Below are 21,905 nucleotides of genomic sequence, written 5' to 3'. Positions count from 1 at the left end.
GTGTCTACGAGAGCAACACAGCAGGCTGATGTTCAGCTTGTCTTTTTTTAAAAATACATTGATTAAATGTGCATACCACCCATCATCCGTTAACATTAGAAGCAGCACCTTCTGACTGTCACTAATGTAGCTAATGAAGGCTAAGGATTGGCAAAGCTACTTCCCTTGTGGGTTAGAGGCATAGTGTTAGCATACTCTTTTTAAGCATATCCTTTGACATTTCTGACACCGCATCTTTCCCCATTTACTGATCTGGCAAGTATCTGTGGACCAGAGCTTGGTTTCAAACGGGCCAAATTCCACCAGGATCAAAGCTGGACTTGCAGCCATCCTAACTTCAGCTTCACCTTGCTCATCTCGTTTTATCTGGTTTCCCTGCCCCTCACTTTGCTTTCTGCCTCACACTTCATTTGGCTAGTGTGGAAATGTCATTCATCTTCAGCCTGCCTTGGGTAAAAATGACAAGCTGTGCACATGGGGTGGAGAAGAATCGATCCCTCTCTCTTGGGAGCTCCTTGCCAAGTCTCTGAACGAAAAGCTGAGCTCTGAGCCAGCAGTTCCTCCATGCTAGGAAGTGGTTGCACAGTCTTAGGAGCTAGCCAGTAAGCAACAAGCCAAGACTTCACATCCAAAATGGGAAAGGCCAACACATCACTTACCATCCTGCCTCACCAGTCCCTGCTGGATGTAACGGATATAGGTGAAGAAGTTGCATACTGCTGTAATCTGGAAAAATAAAGAGGGAGGGAATACTGGTTAGAATGTTGGACTAGGACCAGGGAGACCGGGGTTCAAATCCACACTCAGCCATGAGGCTCACTGGATGATTTTGGGCCAGGCACTGCCTCTTAAGCCTAACCTACCCCACAAGATTGTTGTGAGGATAAAATGAAAAGGGGGGACGGACCATGTATACCACCTGGGCTCCATGGAGGAAAAGTGGGATATAAACATAATAAAATATTATTAGTAACAACAACAATTGACATACTGATAACTAAAATATTTACAATATATTGATATACATTTATAAGTTACATATTTACGCAGCCTTTGCAAAGAATGGGCTCAACAGAAGAGGGAAAACATGTCTCAACAGGAGGAAATAATGGGTCTTTGGATTCGCTACAGGATTATTTTGGTATCCTACAAAGGAACAGAAGCCACACTAGAGAAGGAGAGGCAAATCCAATATGACTAAGAGAGTTTCGTGAAGTTTTTTTTTTAAATGGAAAAAAGAGGCTCAGGTATGTTTATAAGGATAAACATAGCAGATTTGGCAAAGAACATTTGTGTATGTGTGTTTCAGGGCTTTTCTGCACACTGTGAGCAATAATGTGTTCTAATGATTGTGCTTTATGCAAACACATGACTTATAGAATATCAAATATTCCAGTGAGAAATTTGAATATGTATTTGGTGGTACTACTATGATTACTATATGGGGGGAATAGAATGAAGAGAGGTAACTCCTCAGAACCATTCGCAGACTTCCACTGAAAAAGTAAGGCAGCATTTTATTTTATTACTTGGAACCCATAATGAATTCCTTAAATGAAAAATGGAACAGTGTTATGTGGATATCTTCAGTTTAACAGCAAACTCTGTTGGTGAGTGCTGATAGATTGGAGCCAAACCCCAAAGTTTATAGAAGTGCAATATATTTAAAAAACCTACTGAGGAAAAACCCACAAAGAACAGCCCAATGCAGTCTGAGCCTGACCAACAGCAAAAGAAAGCTGTGTGTCAGTTGGGAAAGCAAAATGGAACCAGGCTTTTATTTTGGGTGAGGGGTGTAGCAAGAAGTGAATGCCTTGCTAGAACCCTTTAGCATCTTGGAGGGTCAAATGACTGGCTGGGTCCATGAAGAGGAGAACCTCCGCTGGGAACAGGTCCCACTTGTGTAATATCCACCACTTCACACCTTACTTAATGCATCTGATGAATTCAGCTCTGGTTGAGCCTGAAAAATACATGTTAGACTTAAAAACACAGTTTGTTTTGTACATGTACAAGAGCACTGGGTGCTTCAGAAATGGCAGAAGGACATCATGTTCTCAGCAAAACAAAAGACTGCAGACATTTGTAGTGCAAGTGTTAACTTCCACAGGATCATGCTGAGGACCAGACAGCTCCATGTGATGGTTGTTGCCCCTGCCCCTGTGCAAATAATCTCAGGGCTTCTTGGGAGACTTACCCTGGCCCTGCAGGAAGGGGAGATGTAGTAGTAATTCCCAGAGTCTCCCAGCTTGATGCGATGCCTACAGGCCCGAGACAGGCCACTTAGAGCACATTTCCTGCAAAAGGGGAGAAAGAAAAAGCAGGTTGTCCTCAAAAGACAGATCATCAAAGGAATGAAGAAGCAAAAGAGAAACTATGCTGGTGATTAGTGAAAGCCAAACCAAGAGCACCAAACAGTTTAATGCATGATGTTATTGAGAATGTTCAGATATGGAATTTTATTCTTCAAGAAACTGTACACCATATTCTTGTTTCATCACTTTCAGTTATTTGCTATCCTTAGCAAACAGGGGATACAGTGATGAAGGCTGCAATCCTAAGCATATTTCTTAGGGAAGAAGCCCCACTGAACTCAGTAGGGCTTACTTATAAGCAGTGCTTTTTTCGGGGTGGGGGATGCATACCCCTAAACATTTTGTGAATCTAAATTTGGCCTCATTGAGGCAAAGTATTTCAATATGAGTAGGAAAATGAGAGTACCTCTAAACATTTATATATTTTTTTAGAAAAAAAGCACTGCTTATGAGTAAGCATGCTTAGGATTGGGTCATGTGTGAAATGGAGGCTTCCCAGGCTACTTGCAGGCAGGCAAACTTTCTTGCATCTGTGTTTGAAAGTGAAAAATGTTAGTGAAGCATTAGGTACATTTTTGGCAGTTCTGAAAGCCAAGTGGGTTTAATATTCCAGAATAACATTGAAAATTATTGGCCAGAGGTCTCTCTAGGCTTTCATACCCAGCACCACAGAAAGTCAGGCCGTCAGCTTCAAAGAGAATTCCAAGCAAGGATGACTGATATGCTTTCAGTGGGTTAACCACCAGGAATTTTTAAGAGTTACTTTCTAGTTCCAACTTCAAGGCCATTAGTAAGTAGGCAAGTTAGTAACTTATTAGTGGAGCAAGGCATCCTTTCATCGTTGCCTTAAAATAAGTAACTTACGTTACAATTTGGGACCGGAAGCCACTGTGAGAAGAAACAAGAGAGGGAAACCAAAATCAGGATGAAAATACAGAAGGTGTTCTGTTTGGCATGCCCCAGAAAACATGGTTGATGCTGGAGAAAGACTGTTTTTTAAAGAGGTGAGAGAAAATCCATGTGATTTCAGTCACGCCCTTGGCTTCTGATGCTATGAAAGTTAAGTCTTCACCTACATGAGCTGTTGCTCAAAAAGGAGAACCTTGAGGTTAACCTGCCCATCAGAGGCCCTGCTCTCCATCCTGTTGAGACCAGACAAATGGGGACATAAGTCAGGACCATTTTAGTGATGGCACAAAGACTGGAATGCCTCCACGCTCCCTTGCTTCCTGCTTTTAAGTATGCAATAAAGAGCTTTTCATTTGAACAAGTTTCTAATGGTCAATATTCTCTTGTTTTTATGGCTTGCTGCCTTTTTAAGCTTGATATGCAATGCTAGCTTTATTCTATGAGGTGTATTCCTTTGTTGCTCCTCCTTTCACAGAAGGCTCTTTGCACTCAAAAACCATCCCTGCATACTTGGGTGAATTTATAACTACACTGTTCCAAATGTACCAAAATGCCCCCCACAACCTTCTGGGGCAGCAGTTATTAAGCACAGGGATTTCCTGATGGTGGCACCATATTTATTAGTATTGGGTATTATTGTTTTATATATTTATAAATGACTTCATCACCTGAGGCTATGAAAGCAGTGTCCAAGATAAATATTAAGTAATAATACAAAAAAACAAAAATATCTGCAAATCCTTATGGGGAATCTGTGGCCCTCCAGAGGCTGTTGAATTCCAACTCCCATCAGTCCCAGTCAGAATGGCCAATAGCAATAATGGGAGTCTCTAGTCCAACATCAGAGCCAGAGGTTCCCTTCCTCTGCTTTACAACTCCCTTCTGGTTTGCCTATTTTATTGCAAAATTCATTGCAATGCAGCTTTATTTTTGTGCCCGTTCAAGATTTCATTCCCCTCCCCACTTCTGATTCCTTCCCTGCTTTGATTTCTCCTTCCTATCTTGTGAGTCACATGGGGCATGCTGAAAAGTGGGACATAAAAGGAAGGAATAAACCAGTTGCACTCCATGAACAGCTAGCCAGCATTTCCCTCTGCTAGGCAACTGCTCCTGGAGCAGTGAAGGAGGCCAGATGTGTATCTGTGTGAGGAGGGAGGGGAGGCAGCAGAGGCGGCCAATATTTCCTTACTTTGGTCCGCCGCATTCAATGGCCGACACCTTCACCACAGGCAGCGCCTGGGTAGCCACGGGTTCAATAGTGAGCGTGTTCTGCTCCACAGCTGCCTGGATCAGCTCCGAGAGCTGCAACAAATAAAACAAAGGCAGGGAAGTCAAGGCAAGGTTCCAAGGAGGGAGCAGTTGCTGGAACAAATCCCAGCACGCCAGCTCTCTCAAAACCTCGGTCCAAACCTTTTTTAATCTCACCTCATGCTTAGTAAAGTCCAGACATGGGCCTACATCTTCCTGGTAAATCCTTTCAAGGAAAGAAGATGATTTATCTAAGGTTGGAGACTCTTTCCAAGCCTGGAATTCGGCAAACAAGATGGAATCCACCTACGGCGACAAAGAAACACAGAAGAGCAGACAATGGGGTGAGGGGAGACAAAGGATTCAGCAGGGTTTAGCGTACAAGAACCAAGAGGTTACCTCAGACTAAGCAGTATTTGGTGTGCAACCTGTGAGGCAAACAAGCAGAATAAGTGTGGCCTGTGGGTCAAAGCAGCAGACTTCATTGCCTTGGAATCTGTAAGACTCCAGACACAAAGCAATGTCTACAAGAAGGAAAAGAGGGCCATGCCAAGGGAAACAGCATCAGGAGACAGCATACTTTCTATCCATCCTAATACCAGATAAATTTAAGCAATGGGAGCGTTTACCTTTAGCTGCAAAATGCCCAAGCCAGTATGTGTCCACACACCCACCGCAGGAGCTGTGGAAGGTTAATTTCTTCTTCAGGATGAATGCTTACTGTTGCCACCCAGATGTTTTAGAGTCCTGACTCCCATCAGTCAGCATGGCCAATGGCCAGGGAGCTGGAGGCCATTGACATCTGGAGGGCCACAGGTTCCCCAGCCCTGTGCCAATGGGAGATAGAAGAACAGCAGCCACTAAGCGGTAAGTTTATTCCACTGCCATCCCATGTAGTGCCTGTCTGCTGTGAGCTTAGCTGCCACCTTGCTTTGCTGGAGAGAACTCACTTCCCATCCAAGCAAACAAGGGTCACCCAAAGTCCATGGGGGAAAACAGGCAAATTTTATTGTGCTGATCTTGGGCCCAATTCCAGAACCCAGAAACAAGCATGTTGGGAGGGGAAATCAGCATAAGGAGCCCTCCATTGAAGGCCTTTTATGGGACACTGCAGAAAGGCAAAAATACTCCAGGGAGCAGGCTCACAAGACAAAAGACACCCATAGCTTAAACTTGCAAGGGGTCAGGTAAGCCCTGATTCCTTGAAGATTCTGGTCACCTCTTTCTCCGCAATTACTTTCTGGTTTCTGAGCTCTTGGGTTTCCACACTGTGGCACTGTCACATATTACATCCTACGCCCTTCCAAATTGTTTTTGTTGTTTTTTTTTTTGTGGGAGGGGGGCACTATTGGGTTGTTGTTTTTATTTTTATTAGGTATTTTGTGGTTTTATATTTTGATTTTATTCTGTGAAACGCTCTGAGACCCCTGGGTATAGGGCGGTATATAAATTCAATCAATCAATCAATCATATCCAAAGGCAAGAATACTTCTGCTTTTTCTAACACTCAGTTTTAAAATCCCGAAGTGACTCCAGATTCTCCCTCTTCAGCCAGAAAGTCACTGACGGGATTCCCCAACCACTCCCAGCATGCCTTGCTCTAAAAGACATACACCAGAGTTTAGGGCACCCTGGGATTCAAGGCCTATCAGCAAAATCAGCACTATTTTTCTAGAGGAGGAGGTGCCAGAACTCACAATGAAAGCCTCCCTTGTTCTCTTACAATGGCAATGGTGCCCACCTGAAAAAATGCCCTGAGCAGAAACAACTGTACTATGCTGTGTCCAGTCGCATCTTTAAACGAGTTAGCTGCTTCTCAAGCTGAATATTTAAGAAGAATTTGTTCCCTCGCCTGCCCCCGCCACGCTGAAGAGAAGAAACAGCTACAACACAGGTATGATACAACCATGAAAAAAGTTCCTCCTGTCCCCCCGGGGAAAGGTCTCAACCAACAGCATACAAGCGCTATGTTACAGAGACTGCTCACCTGATACCGGGAGGCAACTTCAGAGCCACAATATGGGGTGAGGGAAGGGAGGAAACAATTAAAGAGAAAACAGAACAAAAATGGGCGTTAGTATTAAAGAAAGAACGGAAAGCGGTGGGGAGCTGTAAGAGGCTGCGGCATCCAAGCCTTCCCCAAGCAGGACAAACCGATGTCAAGGAGAACGAGGCTCTTGTGCCCTTGAGTGGTTTTGGAGAAGAGATTTCACCTCAAGCCTGCTTAAAAGGCTTTGCCTGTCAAAACCATGTCTTTGCCAGAGAGACTAGAAAGGCGGGTGAGCCCCGTCCTCCTCCTCCCCATCGGGTCACCCTGCTGCCACCCCAAATGGAGAGAGAGATTACCTGCCATGAGAGAGAAGAGGAGAAGGAAGAGTCTGATGCCAGGGACTGCCAGCCTGGCTCATAGGTGATGTGGATAGCCTTCGCAGGGACGATACAGAGAAGGAGGGAGAGGAGGGTGGGCACCCCAGACTTTGAGGAATGGGAGGGTCAGACAGATAGGCAGACAAGGTAGCAGGGTCAGGAAGGAAGAAGAGACAGAAAGACAAGGAGAGAAAGCAAAACGGTGTGAGAGGGAGAGAAGATTTGGAAGAGGAAGACTCCATTCATAAGAAAGCACAAAGCCCCAGGAAGCTGCATAAAGGTGGTAGTCAAAGCAACTCAATGAATTTTTCCTACACCTGCTTTTAAGGTCCCCCTCAACCACATTCCTAGTGCAATTGTTGGCTCTGGCCCGGGGCAGCTAAAGAACCTGGCCAGGCTTATGCAATGAAAAGAGGTCAGTTTAAGGCTATTCAATTGCTTTCTGCAGTGGAGCAGAGAAAGGTCTGCAACTTTCAAGATAAAAAGGACCTTTCCCCTCTGAACCCTAACCTCACCACACACCCCACTCATGTGCACACCCCCCACCAATGTGACGGATGCTAAGCAGCCCCTCCTCCCAAAACCTCAAGCAAGAATGCTGACCCATAAACTTGACCCACCTCTTTGAACTCACTGCTGACTGGCTCCACAGGCAGGCCTTGGCTGGCAGCAGTGGCAGCGCCCGCACTGCTGGTGCTCTTATTCCGCCCATGCCCTTTTCTGAAGACTGCCTTGGAGGGGCTTTGGAGCTGGGGGTGCAACTCCCGGTTGGGGGAAGAAGGCGTAGACGTGATTACCAGAGTCTTCAAGGCGGTCACCTCCGCCTGCAGCATGTCAATCTGGGTGGCAGGAGACAAAAAGGGATCACCGGTGCCATGTTCTCCATTCATCGCAGGACCTAGTTCCACGCAGGAAGCAGGTGCTCTGAATGGGATCCAGGGACCTGCCTGCCTGTTTCCTGCAGAACATGTAATGGCTCACCCAAACCCACTCAGTTCTGTTCTCTAAAGGGAGTCTGATGAAGTCAAGAGCATCAAGCTGTGCAGCTGAAGCTACATGTGCTCATTGTTCCATGCAGGTGCAGAAACCTATCTAAAATATTAAAAAATATCTAGCGCCTAAGAGCATGAAGGTAAGACTGAAAGTGCATGAGTAATGCCTGGTGAAATCTCAGAAGCCAGAGGGGGATCAGATGCCCAGAGGTCAGGAGGCATGGGTCGCAGTACTCCACAATGTTATTCACCCTCATGTCATGCTAATGTGATCGTTCCATCAGGGCAAGGATAAAGAGGTGCATTTTCTGTGTTTGCTTAAAGCTGCACAATGAAGATGCCTGATGCACATCTATGAGGAGGAACACCACAACTTAACAGAGGAATCATGAAATATGAAAAACTAAGTGTATTTTATAATGGATACGGGGTTGCCAAATTCAGCTCTCACTGTTTCGGAATTTTTATTTGCACAGTATGCTAACGTTGTCCCCCCACACTTATATCTGGGATTCTGTGCTGTGAGTATTGTCACCTGCCCCTCACCAGCCTTGGCTGTCTGTCAGGAGTGCACTTCTGTGTTGAACATATGCAAGCTGGTACAGTCCTAGCCACAGTTTCCTACCCCACCCCCACCCCCACTTCTAAAATGGGAAGGTTAAAATGTCAAAATATTTGGACTTGAAACTCAGCACTTCTCAGGAATCTAATAAAAAAAATACACCCAAGAATCCAGCTTGTGTGAAGAGACAGAAAGCATTTGTATGCTTTGCCTAGGACCAGTCAACAGGTGGCACTGTTGACTGTTAATGAGATTTTTTTATGGCTACATTCTGGACTGCTGGCTACAGATCCTTTTCAGAAACCCTCAGGCATTGTCTCAGAGTTTTGGACATTCAAGTAGTTCTAGAGAAGCTGGTTCTACCAAGTTTATCAAGAAAGGGATTACAGGGACCACTGCATTAGCAGAGGAACAACTAACCTTCAGTGGCCTCCCTGGCAGACGGACTGGTTAGGTGGGGCCAACTACCACTGCATTCCCTTGCTTTTCGCTGGGAGCAGTTATATGGGCAGGCGAAATTTGAGACAGGGACCTTGCAAGCTTGCTGGAGTGGAACTGCACTGCTCTAGGCATTAATTATCTGTCCTCTCCACCCAGTGCACTCTGCAAATCTCTTGCCCTTTCAGCTAACAACAGAACGTTTGGCCATATCTGCTCTTAGCCTCACAAGCCTTCCCTGTGTCCCGGCTGGAATTGAGGCACAAGGATGCACCTCTGTCCTTGATCTTGCTTGCATATTTATTAAATGCCTCGCATCCTTGTTCCCAAAAAGCCACTTGGAACTGTGACTGAATTGAGCATTCATCCAAAACAGTCACAACATGAGCAGCCACTGCCAAGTAGTGCCAGAAGCCTTCGGATAAAGAGCAGGCACAGAATCCTGGGCCAAAAACGGAGGAGTGCAGAGTCATCTGAAGAAATTTTCTCATGGTGGAGGACCCAAGTTAAGACATTGTGTATCAGGGTGGGAAACCCTTTTTTCATGCATTCCCTTCTGGGAAGCTTTCAAGGAGGCCAAACTTCAGAGGTGAGCAGGGTCAGAGGCAAGAGAGGGTGGAGCAACAGTAGGCCATATTCCAGCCAAGAATGCAGAGGTTTCCACACACACAAACACCCCCAAAATCTCTCCTTTACGGGCAAGTTAAGAGGGGTTACCACAGCTCAAGGACATGATCCAGCCAGGCAAAAGCACCTGAGGAGCAGGGCCAGGGAGAGGCGAGGCTTGGGCTGAACGGGTGGGAGCTGCAGAAGGTTTGAGGCCTAGACAGGGAAGAAAGACTTAGGGAGCTGGGTTTGCTGCCTGGGCCTGAGGTTTCCCATCCTGCTGTATGTCTTTTCCAAACTCAAAAAGGTCTAGAGCAGTGGGTCCCAAACTTGCTTTGTTTCTCTTTTCATGGAACGTGACTTGGACCAATGAGAAAGTCACCTTTACCTGCTCCTTCTTTCAAACTGCCCCCACATTCTGCTGGCTGCCAACTTCTGCACATTCAGTGCAAAATCTGAAAAGGGGAGCTGGCACCCACACACACACTTAGATGCATGTTAAAGGTTCCCCATGTAATCAGGAAACCCAATCTCATGAAGAGCCAATGCATGAAGGTTTTCTTTACTGGACATTATGTGGACTTCTGGGGCAGAGCCAGCAGGCATGGTTGCCCTTCCTCCCATGACTTGAGTATATGTAAGGGGGACATGGCTCTCTGCGGCAGAGCAGGGCTCACCTTCCCTCGGGCTTCCCTCAGCTGCTTCTCGGATGCTGCTTGCTTGGTGTTTGCCTCCCGCACCATCTTATGGGCTTCCTATAGCAGAGAGAACAAGAAACAATGGAAAACACACCTGTACACAAAGCAGCAGCATTCGCCAAATGGCACTGTAATATACAAGTTTCCTCCTAGGCCTGGGGAGGTACTACAGAAAATTACATAGAACCTTTCTTTTTAAAAAAAGGATGTTCCTGTCAGAGCTGAGGCACATGATCATGAAAACAACATGATGCAGTTCTTCACTTCTGGTGATGGTTGAAGGGGGTGGGGGACAGGAGAGAATAACCTTTTAATGTTCCTGCATATTAAGTGCCCTGGACAGAGACAACTGTGATGCAGGAAGACATCTAGGTTACAAGCATCTCATTGACATGCTAGTTTTCTGTGAGCGGGAACACATGTAGCCACGCCTGATCATTCTACTGCTTTGTGTAAACTTGTTTCTCAAAAGCAGCAGTGGCATGTTTGATGGGGTAGTGCTACTGTGCCGCCTTTCTGGCAGTGCTTCTGTTTGCCAAGATCTGGAGGGAGCAGGGCAGCAGTGAGGGCAGGGGAAGCACTGGGCTGGCAGCAGGCCCAAGCACTGGCAACCGTCCCGTCCCCACAACCGAGTGCTTCTCCCGCCCTTGCCACTCCCCTGCCTGCTCCAGATCTTGGCAAACAGAAACACAGCTACAACTGAGGGGGCAGCACCCCACCCCACACACTGTGACTGCTCAAAGGTGCCTCAGAAGAGGATGTGAAGGTGAAAAGGGTTTAAATATGCACACTCATACAGACACACACCACATGCATGTTCCGATTACATAAAGAAGGCCTTGAAAGTGGTTCCTAAAGGTGAATAGCACCATCTTGGAGGCTCTGGGATTCATTTCAGGCCAGGCACGAGACGGTACCTCAAACAAGCTTGCGGTTAACTCTTCCAGTTCCTGCTCCAGCTGCTCTCTGACTTTTGAAAGTCTCTCGCATTCTTCATCCTTCAACTTCAACTCCTGCAGAGCAGAACATGCAAGTAAGCAAAACGGCATACCTGGGGCAAAGGCTCCTTGGCCACAGTCACAGATATAAGGAGTTGGCAGGCACCAAGTCGCACCTCATGAACAGTGGCTTTCCAAGCCCTTAGCCAAAAGCCTCTCCATGGGCATGCTAAGAAAAGACCTTCTCCTGCTGGTGAAACTAAGGCATCACCCCCATCCCCACAGCTACTGATTGAGGTTTCTAAGACACCATCATGAAAAACAGCATGTTTTCCTACTTTGGGCTTCCATATATGTCACAAAAGATTGAACAAAGATACTTAACTGTCAGCATTAACTCTTATCTCTGGCCTACAGGCAGATAATTTGGTGGGTGGGAAAGGTGAGTTAGGTTGGAATCTATGTCTCCCTTAGGCCATCACGTCTTGTATCTCCTTAGGAAGGTCTGTCACACCCTCAACACCAGTTTGGAAGTTTTGTTATGAAAAAACCACCAGTGCTGTGGTCTGCCTGCTCTGCAACCTAAGGACATACAAGATATTGAAAGAATAATATCAATTGACTTCTCCAGTCTCCTTTAAATCACACTTCTTTAATTAAAAAGTGCAATTGTAACTGGAAGAACAGCATGAAAAAGGATAAGCAATGTGCACAAGTCCAAGGTATCAGGCCACCATGAATGACCAGAAACATAAAATGTATTCCTATAATGCTTGAAGGTGCACACATGCATTTATAATGCAAACCACACATTATGCAGTGGCATCTTTAATTGAGACTGAGAGATAAAGGCAGACGCTCTTTTTCTGCAATTGGATTCTGGTGTTTTGCCCACTCAGCATCTGTCTTACTCACAAAGCAGCATGAGCCTGCTTTTGACAGAACAGAATCAATACAGAAGGCAAGCAGGTTAGCCTTACTGTGGAGTGAACCCAACACTGTGCAAGCCGCGTTCCACTCACTCAACAAGATTTCTCCTTCATTTCCTCCCCCCACTCAGCCCCCTACACTCCCTGCATGTGCAGTGGGGAGGAGGTGAAGGTGAAGTCCTATTGCATCAGCATTCATTCCACTCATGCACAGACACCACTGGATACAACCCAAAATGTCAATTGTTCCTTAGAGCAGCTTCCCACTGCATGCTAATAAGAGACCCAGAATGCCCCTTAGTGAGCAATGCAGAAGCAGCTTCACATAGTCACAGATATGTGGGGATGGGCCACAGCTCAATTGCAGAGCATCTGCTCTGCACTGAAAAGGTCCCTGGTTCAACCCCTTGCATCTCTGGGAAAGGAAGAAGCCCCAGGAGCTGCTGCCAGTCAGTGTGAACTACACTGAGCTACATGGACCCAAAGTCTGACTCAGCAGAAGGCACTGCCCTGTGCCTGTGGCTTGTGCTGACCAATATATGTTTGGAGCTTACCATGGCATTGGAGATGGCCTTCCTGTTCTCCCATCTTGACCAAACCTCTTACCTTCTGAGCTCTGTGGAGCTCTTCTTTCAGGAATTCAGATCCCTTCTCACGGATCTCCACAGAGGAGCTGCGCAAGCGGGAGACGTTGAGTTGCGCCACGGACTGGTTCTCATCCCCACCTGCCGAGTCCTTGGCAGAAGGCTCTGGCTGCTGCAGCTCCTGGCCCCTGTTGCTTGGTGCAAGGGGCTTCCATTGTCCCAACACTGGCTGCTTCTGGAGATGCTGCCGGGTCTCCTCAAACTGGGCCTGGCTGTTGGAAAGAGACCAGTGAGCTTTGGGTGGCTAAAAAGGGCTCTCAGCACATGGAAGATATGCTCCCATTCCCCCACCACAAGACACAAAGACTGGGAAATGGGAAACACAGGAGTGGCCCCCTGCCGAGAGAGAGAGAGAGAGAGATGTGCTCAGAGATGACAAAACAGGTACTAAGCAGGTCAAGATGCAAGGGAAAGATTCCCTTTTCTCCTAAGGTGTCCCTCTTCTACCAGTGTCTTGTGCCAAGTGGAAACGGTCCTCTCATCAGAAGGAGAGTCCATTTTACTGATGTCCCTCAAGGAAGCTGTCTCTTGTCATCTTATCTAGGACACAAAGCAGGCTGAGAATAAGCCTAGACAGAGCACACCCCCACACCCCTGCAAAATAAAGAGAAAAGAATGCAAACCCTCTGCTCAAGGAATCTTAATGTTGCATCAAAGTTGAACTGAACTTGTACGGATTTCCTCACTCACAACAAAATCTGACACATACACAGCACACAATCCAAAATTGGGGGAGAGTTAGGAAGTTATTATTGTGTTGTTGAAAAAAGTGGATTGCAAGTGACTATACAGGCACAGACAGGGCAAAAGGTCAACTAGAAATGGAAAGTGGTGTAGGTCAAAGAAGCCCTTCCCTCGATGAGCACCCTCTTGCATCCCTGAGTTTTCTGCAGACACACTTCTTGCGTTCACACATTTTTCTCGGCTATAAAGCAGGCTAGGAGCACTTGCTCTCGCCTTCCTCCATGCACACACACAGACACACATACACAGAGAAGAAGTGCGCTTCATGCAGACAGTTTTCAACGATATGGAAATGCTCTTGTCTTCCATTTGTCACACATAGTTCTTTCTTTCTTTCTTTCTTTCTTTCTTTCTTTCTTTTTCAAAATGCTTATGTTTGTAATGCTTATGTTTGCCAGTAGCCACTAACCTAACATTTCATGAATGTGCTCCTGTGCATAAGGAGGTCTACGCACACACCCGCAGCCAGCCCTGGAGGAGGGACCATAGCTGTGTACTACAGTACCACTTCTTCATGCAGGTTCAATCCCTGCTACCTCCAAATAAATGGATCAGGTTAGCCGACGAGAGGGAAGACACCTGCCTTATACTCTGGAGAGATGCTGCTGTCAAGTGTCCACAACAAAGAACCCCGGCAAAACGCAGGAAGGACTTACTGGGTGCAATGCGGGGCTACCAGTTTCACAAGGTGTGGCACTTAACATTTAAGAAGAAGTTGACACCTAAGTTGACAACACTTTGCGGTACCTCAAAATCCAACAAATTGATTCCGACTTGGTATTGGCTTACGTTGATACAAGAGAAGACAATCAATATCCAGCATCCCATTATGTTAGAATTTGGAATGTGTGAACCTTTGGCTTTGCCTATCTACTCTATACTGACTTATATTTGATTGAGAATTTGTTTTTGTTTTGTTTTTAATTTCTGACAATTTCCACTAATTGCCATTTCCCCTTTTTTTACCAGCGCTTGATTTTGTACCTTTCTGGTGTAGGTTTGTAATATGCTTATTACTTTCATTGAAGTCAATTTCTCATGGACTGCAGGTAAGTGGAGAGGGAGGGTTATGTTTTTCTCATCAGTTCTAGGGGAGTCCCCAATGAATGCATTATTGCTTTGAACTCCAATGGAATTGTATTTTTGCACTTTTTTTTGAAAGGTACAAAGTGCATAGTCATGCTCATTGCATCAAAAAGGTGAACATCTACAAAAGCTATTCAGGAGCCAAATTCCATTAGGGATTCCAGATGTTGTTCTGCAGGAGCCTGCATGCTCCGAATGCCTGCACACCTGGCTACAGAGGGGCCTCTAGGTCAGACTGCTGCATTATTTCCTTACCCTGTGAACTACTGGCGAGCCAGTGTCTGTTAACAAGCTTTTGAGCCTTACGACATCACAGAACACTGCTTCCTTCCCGCTTTGTTGCCCAGATCAGAATAGTGCAGAGAACTTCCAAGGAAAGGTCAGGGTGAAATGGCAGAGTACACGAACACGTTTCAGAAGATCCCAGGATCAATCCCTGGCATATGCAGACAGGGCTAGGAAAGATCTCTGCCTGAAGCCTTGGAATGCTGCTGCCAGCCTGGGTAGACTGAGAAAGAGGGACCAATGTTCTGACTTGATGTAAGGAAGATTCCTATGTTCCATAAATGTAGATGTGTGCATGGTGGGGAGTGGGGGAGAGAAAGGGAGAGAAGCTGAGCACACAAACACACATACAAGACAGGATGGGTGTTTCCCTAAGAGTTTCCAATACTCTCTTTAAAGCTGGAAATGATCCAAATTCTGAAGAGTTTGCAGTTCCAAACGAGTGCCAAAAGTTTACGAATAAATCTTGGAAGGTCCATCCAACATGTTGCATCTACTCCTCCTTTCTAGGGAATAAAAGATAGCTTTCTAACATTGTTTTTGTTGGGGAGAAAAGAAGAAACAATGGGCAAGCAATCAAGCTGCAAGTGAATTAAGGGACAACATTCGGGTTTGCTTAGTCTAATGCCTGTGGCTCCCCCAAATATGTCTAGACTCCAGCTCTCATCAGCCCCAGCCAGCATGGCCAATGGTCAGAAATGATGGGAGTTGCTGTCCAATGTTATCTGAAGGGCCACAGATTCCCCATCCCTGCCTGGGAGAAATGCCCCCATTTTCTCCAGTGGGTAGGACAGTCCTGGTTATCTCAGTGGGATAGCACACAAAAGCCAGAGGCAGTCTGTGGAAGGAAGATACTGAAGGTAGACACTTCTGAATTGTTGGTATAGTCAGATCTCTAAAAGTAATTCTCAGTCCTTTGGAGCTAATCCTCAGTTGGGGGGACTACACCAGATGGGATAAGAAGTCTGTGCCTGAGCTTTAACCACTTCGCAATGAAAGCGGGAGCTCTTATTACTACAGGGAATATATGTGGAGGAGTATTCAGTCCTATGAACTCCCAGTTGTAATTTGAAGTGGTACAGTTCAATCAAACATTTGTCATCCCATCTGCTGATTGTGAGAACGATGCTGTACTAAATTTAGAAGGTATGTCCTTGGGCTTTGGGGGGGGAAATGAGTTGAAGGACAAAAAAATAAGACACACACAAATAAAAATCACCGTAAGTAGGTAGAAATGGCATATGGGGAAGAGACACAAATAGCTTGGTAAAGTCTAGGAGTTGGATCCTACTTTTAAAAAAAACAAAACAGAATATATGTGCTGTTTAGGAGAAGGGGGTGCAGAAGCAGATAATGAAGACATGGCCTTTGCCAGGTTTGCAAGGACTAGATAAAGGCGGCCAAGTAAATGTGCATATTCACTCAGAATAAAGTGTCCCTTCCTGCAACAGTACTTGCATCCTGCATGGGAGTTCAGTCTTAGAAGAACTCTTGCTGCTATCAGCTTGCAAACAGAGGTGCTAATTTCAGTGTGTGTGTGTGTGTGTGTGTGTGTGTGTGTTAATCTCACGTAGCAAGAAATATCTTTTGTGCATATGTGGAAGAAGCCAAAATTTGATCCCAGAGACAGCAAGATGGCTACAGGGGTGGAATGAAATTCTACCTTGGCCCTAGATACCAAACCTCTCTTTCTGCTTCAAATTTCCACCAACAAAATGGAAATAATAATAGTATATTTCACAGGATGACTACAGAGGCAAACACCAGAGATTTTGCAAAGCCATTTGAAGGTTTCTTTTTAAAAAAGAATTCCCCAAGCATAAATAATTAAGAGCAATACACTTATTGTGAAGCCTTTCGACTAGGAAGAAACCTCTCCAGGGAAGAGTTTGGAGAGTAGAAGAGACTATCATGGTCATGGCTGCTATTCAGATAGCCATGTGGGTTGACAATGGGATAGAAATCATTCAAAAAGCAATGATAAGAAAATGCAGGCTGTGCTTTTGTTGAATTATAGTCAATATCTTATTAGATCAGACCCTGAAAAAGAGGTCTGGAGGGGGAAAGGACGTGCAATTGATATAACCAACTATGTGATCTCAAAGTATCTCATACCCAGATCAGATAAATCTTTAAATTTGCCAGTTCAGAGTCATGCGACCTACATTTTTAACAGGTGCTGGTGCATCAACTCTGACATATCAAAGCAGGTGTTGCTTCTTTAGAAAGAAGTGAAGAAACAGGCACCTTAGAAGACAAGAGATGGATCTGGGTGAGCTGAGATGCACCAAAGAGAGAGGCTGAGCAATGGCAATTGTATTTTAAGATTAACAGAAAGAACAATCAACAGGGAACCAGTTCTGCAGAAAGGAATATGATATTTAATCTGGCAGCTCTTCCTCTTACAATTCCAATTTTGATTCCAAGTAAAATAGCACACTGGGCAGCCAAGCAGCATGAGTAGGAGAAGTGATGGAAGGCATCCAGAAATTTAGCCTCAACACTTATGAGCCATTACAAAAACAAAAAGATACAAGGAACACAGATGGATATTAGCCCCACGTATCAATATCTTGGCACACTCTTAACAGTGCCAATCAATTGTGATTAAAAGACCAGGAGCTCCCTCTGTAAAAGATCCAGTGCTGCCTCTGTGTCCTGAAGCAAATCCCTCTCTCCACCTTAAAGGCTCTTAACGGGTACATTGGCACAAATTTTAACCCAAGATAACAAGGATTTGTAACTAGAGTTTGGAACAGAATATCTTCAAAGGGGCCCTGCCAGGGAAGAAGGGATGAGTGAAGATCTACATCAGGACCCAAGGGTGGGGGGTTAAAGATCTACATCAGAAGGGGAGGGGTGGGAATAAAAGATTTATATCAGGAAAAAGGGTGAGTGAAGATCTACATCAGGAACAAGATCTACACTGGGAACATGTGATGAATAGGAATCTACAAGAAAACAAAGTAATAAAAGTTTTAAGGATGAAAGTTTAGGATAAAGATAATTCCTTCAATTCCTTAAGCTTATGAGGAAAGTCACGATTCATTTAGGCTGGCCCCATTTCCTTTGCAGAAATGGGAAACCTTGGTCTGCATGAAGAAAGCAGAAGTCTTGAGCAGCTAGCCTAGCCCATCTCTCTTATTTACAGCCAAGTTGATAAATTTTGAAGCAGAATTGCAGATCTTCATATTACAAAAAATAGCACTTTCGAACTGCAGCTTTCAAAAGGCAGGTAAGGTCTCTCTGCACCCTCCCCCAATCCTAACAGACTTTGTTCCCTGCTTCAACCTGTGTCTCATCTCATGCACTTTCTAAGTCAGGGGTCGGCAAACTAAGGTCCGTGGGCCGGATAAGGCCCCATGCTAAACTGGCGTGGCAGCGCCTTGCCGCGTGGGGAATGACTTCCATGATGGGTGAGCAGGCGGCTTCGGATTGGCTCCAAGAAGCTCCCACAGCCAATCCGAAGCCAGGGCGGGCGGCGACGCTGGCCAATCTGAAGCCGCGCCAGGTTTCCTCAGCATGCGGGCAGCGAGGCTTTGGATTGGCCAGCGTTGCAGCCATGGACCAGAAACGAGAGGTACCACCACCACCACCGGCTCTCAGCTGCCGCCGGCTAACCAGAGGAGTTAAGAAAGCAGGGGGAGGGGGAGAGGCTAGGGGAGAGAGAAAAGCTGCCCTCCGCCGGTATGTGTGTGCACACGAGCATGCGTGTGTGTGTGTGTGGTCCAGCCCACCAGAAGATTTGAGGGACAGTGAGCCAGCCTGCTGGTAGCAAAGTTTGCTGACCCCTGTTCTAAGTCTTCCATCTCAAGTTCACATTTGGACAATTCTGCTTTGGCATGCATCTGCAAAGCAGAGCTAAAAATGAGGGAGTGGGGATAATAACTGAGCAGTGGCAACAAGTTCATTCCTTCTCTTCTTTTCTCTCTCTCACCCTGCAAATCAAATAAACCAGGAACTGCTGAAAACATCAGGTTAAAAAAGGGGAAGTATGTGGGGAGAATGGTTAAAAAAAAAGTGCAAGTCTGTTAGAAACAGTGAAGGATGAATGCTGACGCAGAGAAAAGCCACATATTTGGAAAGTATACTTTGGATCAGGCACAAGGGGAATATTCATGGGGCACATTGAGACAGTCACTATCTTTAGGTGGGATTCAATCACATACCAGCAATTATAGGTTGCACACTTAAAAGTGCATTTGGTGCTCTTGCACAACAAAACCATTTCCTTAAAAATCTGGGCCTTTTGCAATAAGCTTATTGACCATGAAATGCACTGGAAAGTGTGGGGTAACACCTGTTTGACACAATGTCATCTAACCTCCCTGCAAACAAATCGGAATCAATGTTTAATAAATAGCTAAGTTCATCTAACCTCCCTGAAAACTTTGCAAATAAATCAGGGCAGATGCTCAACAAACAAGTAATCTGGAAACTACCAATGAGGCACTAACTTTTACACAGCAGCAGAATTAGGGTGCAAATATCTAACTCTTAGTGAACAAATAAAACTGCTCTGAACCATCTTGAACCAACCTGTAGATGGGGGTTCAAATTGCTTGCATGTAGAAAACTGTATGTTGAAAAGAGAGATTCTAGTCCAACCTTCTCCCTTACATCTAGTTTTCTATATTCTGGGGACTTTTTTGTATGAAGGAGCACTTGATCGTGCAATTACCTAACTGTAATCTGAAGTGGTATAGACTAAACCAGGGGTCTGCAACCTTTAAGACAAAAAGAGCCACTTGGACCCATTTCCGAAGAAAAAAAAACTGGGAGCCGCAAAACTCGACATTATAAAAATAACTTTTTTGTCACTTTTTTATTATTTCTTTGTTTGACCCCTCAGAATTACTCCTCCTCATAGAAATAAACGTTAAATTAACAAGTTACCTTTTTTTGTGTGTGTGTTCTTCACTCCCCTTCAAAACAGTGACCAGCGTACATGCCCCCTTTCAATGCAGTGACCAGCGTACATGCCCCTTACAATGTAGCGGGCGGGCGGGAAGGTGACGTCGGGACGGTGCGTGACTAACGCACACACTGCCCCCATGCGACGTCACAGCCAGTACACAGCCACAGTGGGGAGTGTCGGGGCGCACAATGTGCCTCCTCCCCTCGCTAGTATCCGCCCTGGAGCCGCGGCAAAGGTGTAAAAGAGCCACATGCGGCTCCGGAGCCGCGGGTTGCCGACCCCTGGACTAAACTCTGGTTTACCAGTTTAGTGAAAACTAGGCCAGTCTTATCCCCACACTAGGTTTAACCCTGATCAACAACTGGGATATTTCAAAATATAGATGTAACACACAACTTTTTATTGGAATGTATGGATTCACAGGATGCTATCTTAACTGAAAACTAAAAGAACCGAGATTATTCCAATTTAGAACGTGTATGGCAAAATTGGCAAGAGTATAACTCTGTGGAAACAAGGCATGATGGTGCCAAAGAGCAAGGAGCAAAGGTAGCTTGCCAACTGTTGCCCCCCAAACTTCCCTTATGGGGTTATTAATTCATTCATTTTCATCCCACACTCCCCCCCCCCCAAAGGAGCCCAGGGCAGCAAACAGCAAGAGATAGAACAATAAAAACTTTAAAACATCTTTCAGTAAACTTGATGACTTGGATTCCAAAGAAGTGCCGGAAGAAGCAGAGTGCTCGGCAAAATGTTATTTTTATGTTCCTTCCTCCTCTGCCAGCCCTTCTGAGGATCCTTCTGAATGGAGCATGCTGAGTTGTGGGGGCTGAGGAGGAAGGAGGCAATGCTGATAAATTGGGTCAGGCACCTAATTATCCTTTGTTCTAAAATCCCTGCAATATTGCCTTCATCCAGGCAGGTTTCATCCAGGCTGTCTAATGCTACTGCGTTAAAGGCAAACAAAAACAGAAGTGAGGGGAAAGGCACCAATGAAGCATGGCAATGGTTTCTTCCTACAATAGTCCCCAATTTGGATGACGCCACATGATTCTGGTACACCCTTGTCTTGCCCTCTGGACAACTAGAGAAGAACCAGCAGAAAAATGTGGCTCCCAGATACCAGACATGCTCAGTCAACAAACCCAATGCTAAAATAAAGAAAAGCATTATCCCTTTTGTAAACACCCTTGAGGTAATCATTATTCCAGTTTTAGGATGGAACAACAGAGTTTGCAATGAAACATGGCCAAAATCATGCAGCTAGTCCACAGTAAGGTTGGATGATATGCCTAGGAATCCCAGGTTCAAGTTCAAATGCCCTATAGGGCATTCTGCCTTATTTCTGTTCCTCCTACCAGTGTTGTAGGTTGGGTACACCTATGTTTCAGCCTTGTGCCTCATGCGGCAGCAATTCCCTACTCCAGGGATGGGGAGCCCATGGCTCTCCTAATGTTTTGTTATTTAGTCGCTTAGTCGTGTCTGACTCTTCGTGACCCCATGGACCAGAGCACGCCAGGCACTCCTGTCTTCCACTGCCTCCCACAGTTTAGTCAAACTCATGCTGGTAGCTTCGAGAACACTGTCCAACCATCTCATCCTCTGTCGTCCCCTTTCTCCTTGTACCCTCAATCTTTCCCAACATCAGGGTCTTTTCCAGGGAGTCTTCTTTTCTCATGAGGTGGCCAAAGTATTGGAGCCTAAGCTTCAGGATCTGCCCTTCCAGTGAGCACTCAGGGCTGATTTCCTTCAGAATGGATAGGTTTGATCTTCTTGCTGGACTACAATTCCCACCATCCCCTGACCATTAGCCACACTGGCTGGAGGCTGATGGGCAGTCAGAGTCTATCCACAGCCCAGAAGTTCCCTCACCCCTGCTCTACGAAGTAGATTCCTAATTCCTGGCTCAAACTGCCAAGAATGACTGCTGCTTTCCTTCCATACATCATTTTATTGTGAACCCAGGGGCTATTTTAAAGGGCCTTTTTGCCAAATGGGCAACAAAGCACTTTTAAACTTGATTCACGTTTGACATACACCCTTTAAAGATACAAAAGTACAAAAACATTATTCACAAAAAGAAGCAAGGCGAAGCACAACATAATTGGGCTAGCCTAGTTTGAAAGGGCTTCAGTCAGCAACAGTTTTCCAGCGAAGGAAACTGCCAGCTGAACAAAATAGCTAAGGTCCAAAGCATTTCCTACAGCAAAGCTAGGAAAGGGGTAC

The 21,905-nt window shown here is 45.6% G+C and overlaps 1 protein-coding gene across 6 annotated transcripts in view; it reads right to left on the bottom strand.

Annotated features, from left to right (window-relative positions):
• The window catches only part of RAB3IL1 (RAB3A interacting protein like 1), a 30,414-nt gene that overhangs the window by 4,138 nt on the left and 4,371 nt on the right, over positions 1-21,905 (bottom strand). The window contains exons 2-11 of one of the 6 annotated variants that reach the window (XM_028736747.2): positions 12,609-12,858; positions 11,053-11,148; positions 10,115-10,192; positions 7,460-7,678; positions 6,819-6,947; positions 4,650-4,778; positions 4,414-4,526; positions 3,180-3,203; positions 2,198-2,297; positions 660-726 (exon numbers count right to left, since the gene is read on the bottom strand). In XM_028736747.2, coding sequence (XP_028592580.1) covers positions 660-726; positions 2,198-2,297; positions 3,180-3,203; positions 4,414-4,526; positions 4,650-4,778; positions 6,819-6,947; positions 7,460-7,678; positions 10,115-10,192; positions 11,053-11,148; positions 12,609-12,858 — 1,205 coding nt within the window. The remainder of the gene's footprint in view (positions 1-659; positions 727-2,197; positions 2,298-3,179; positions 3,204-4,413; positions 4,527-4,649; positions 4,779-6,818; positions 6,948-7,459; positions 7,679-10,114; positions 10,193-11,052; positions 11,149-12,608; positions 12,859-21,905) is intronic. The other 5 variants (XM_028736763.2, XM_077932365.1, XM_028736757.2 and 2 more) reach the window with 5 other exon arrangements.

Source organism: Podarcis muralis, chromosome 1, assembly GCF_964188315.1.
Source record: "Podarcis muralis chromosome 1, rPodMur119.hap1.1, whole genome shotgun sequence".
NCBI lineage: Eukaryota > Metazoa > Chordata > Lepidosauria > Squamata > Lacertidae > Podarcis > Podarcis muralis.
This window is presented reverse-complemented; position numbering and strand designations above follow the sequence as displayed.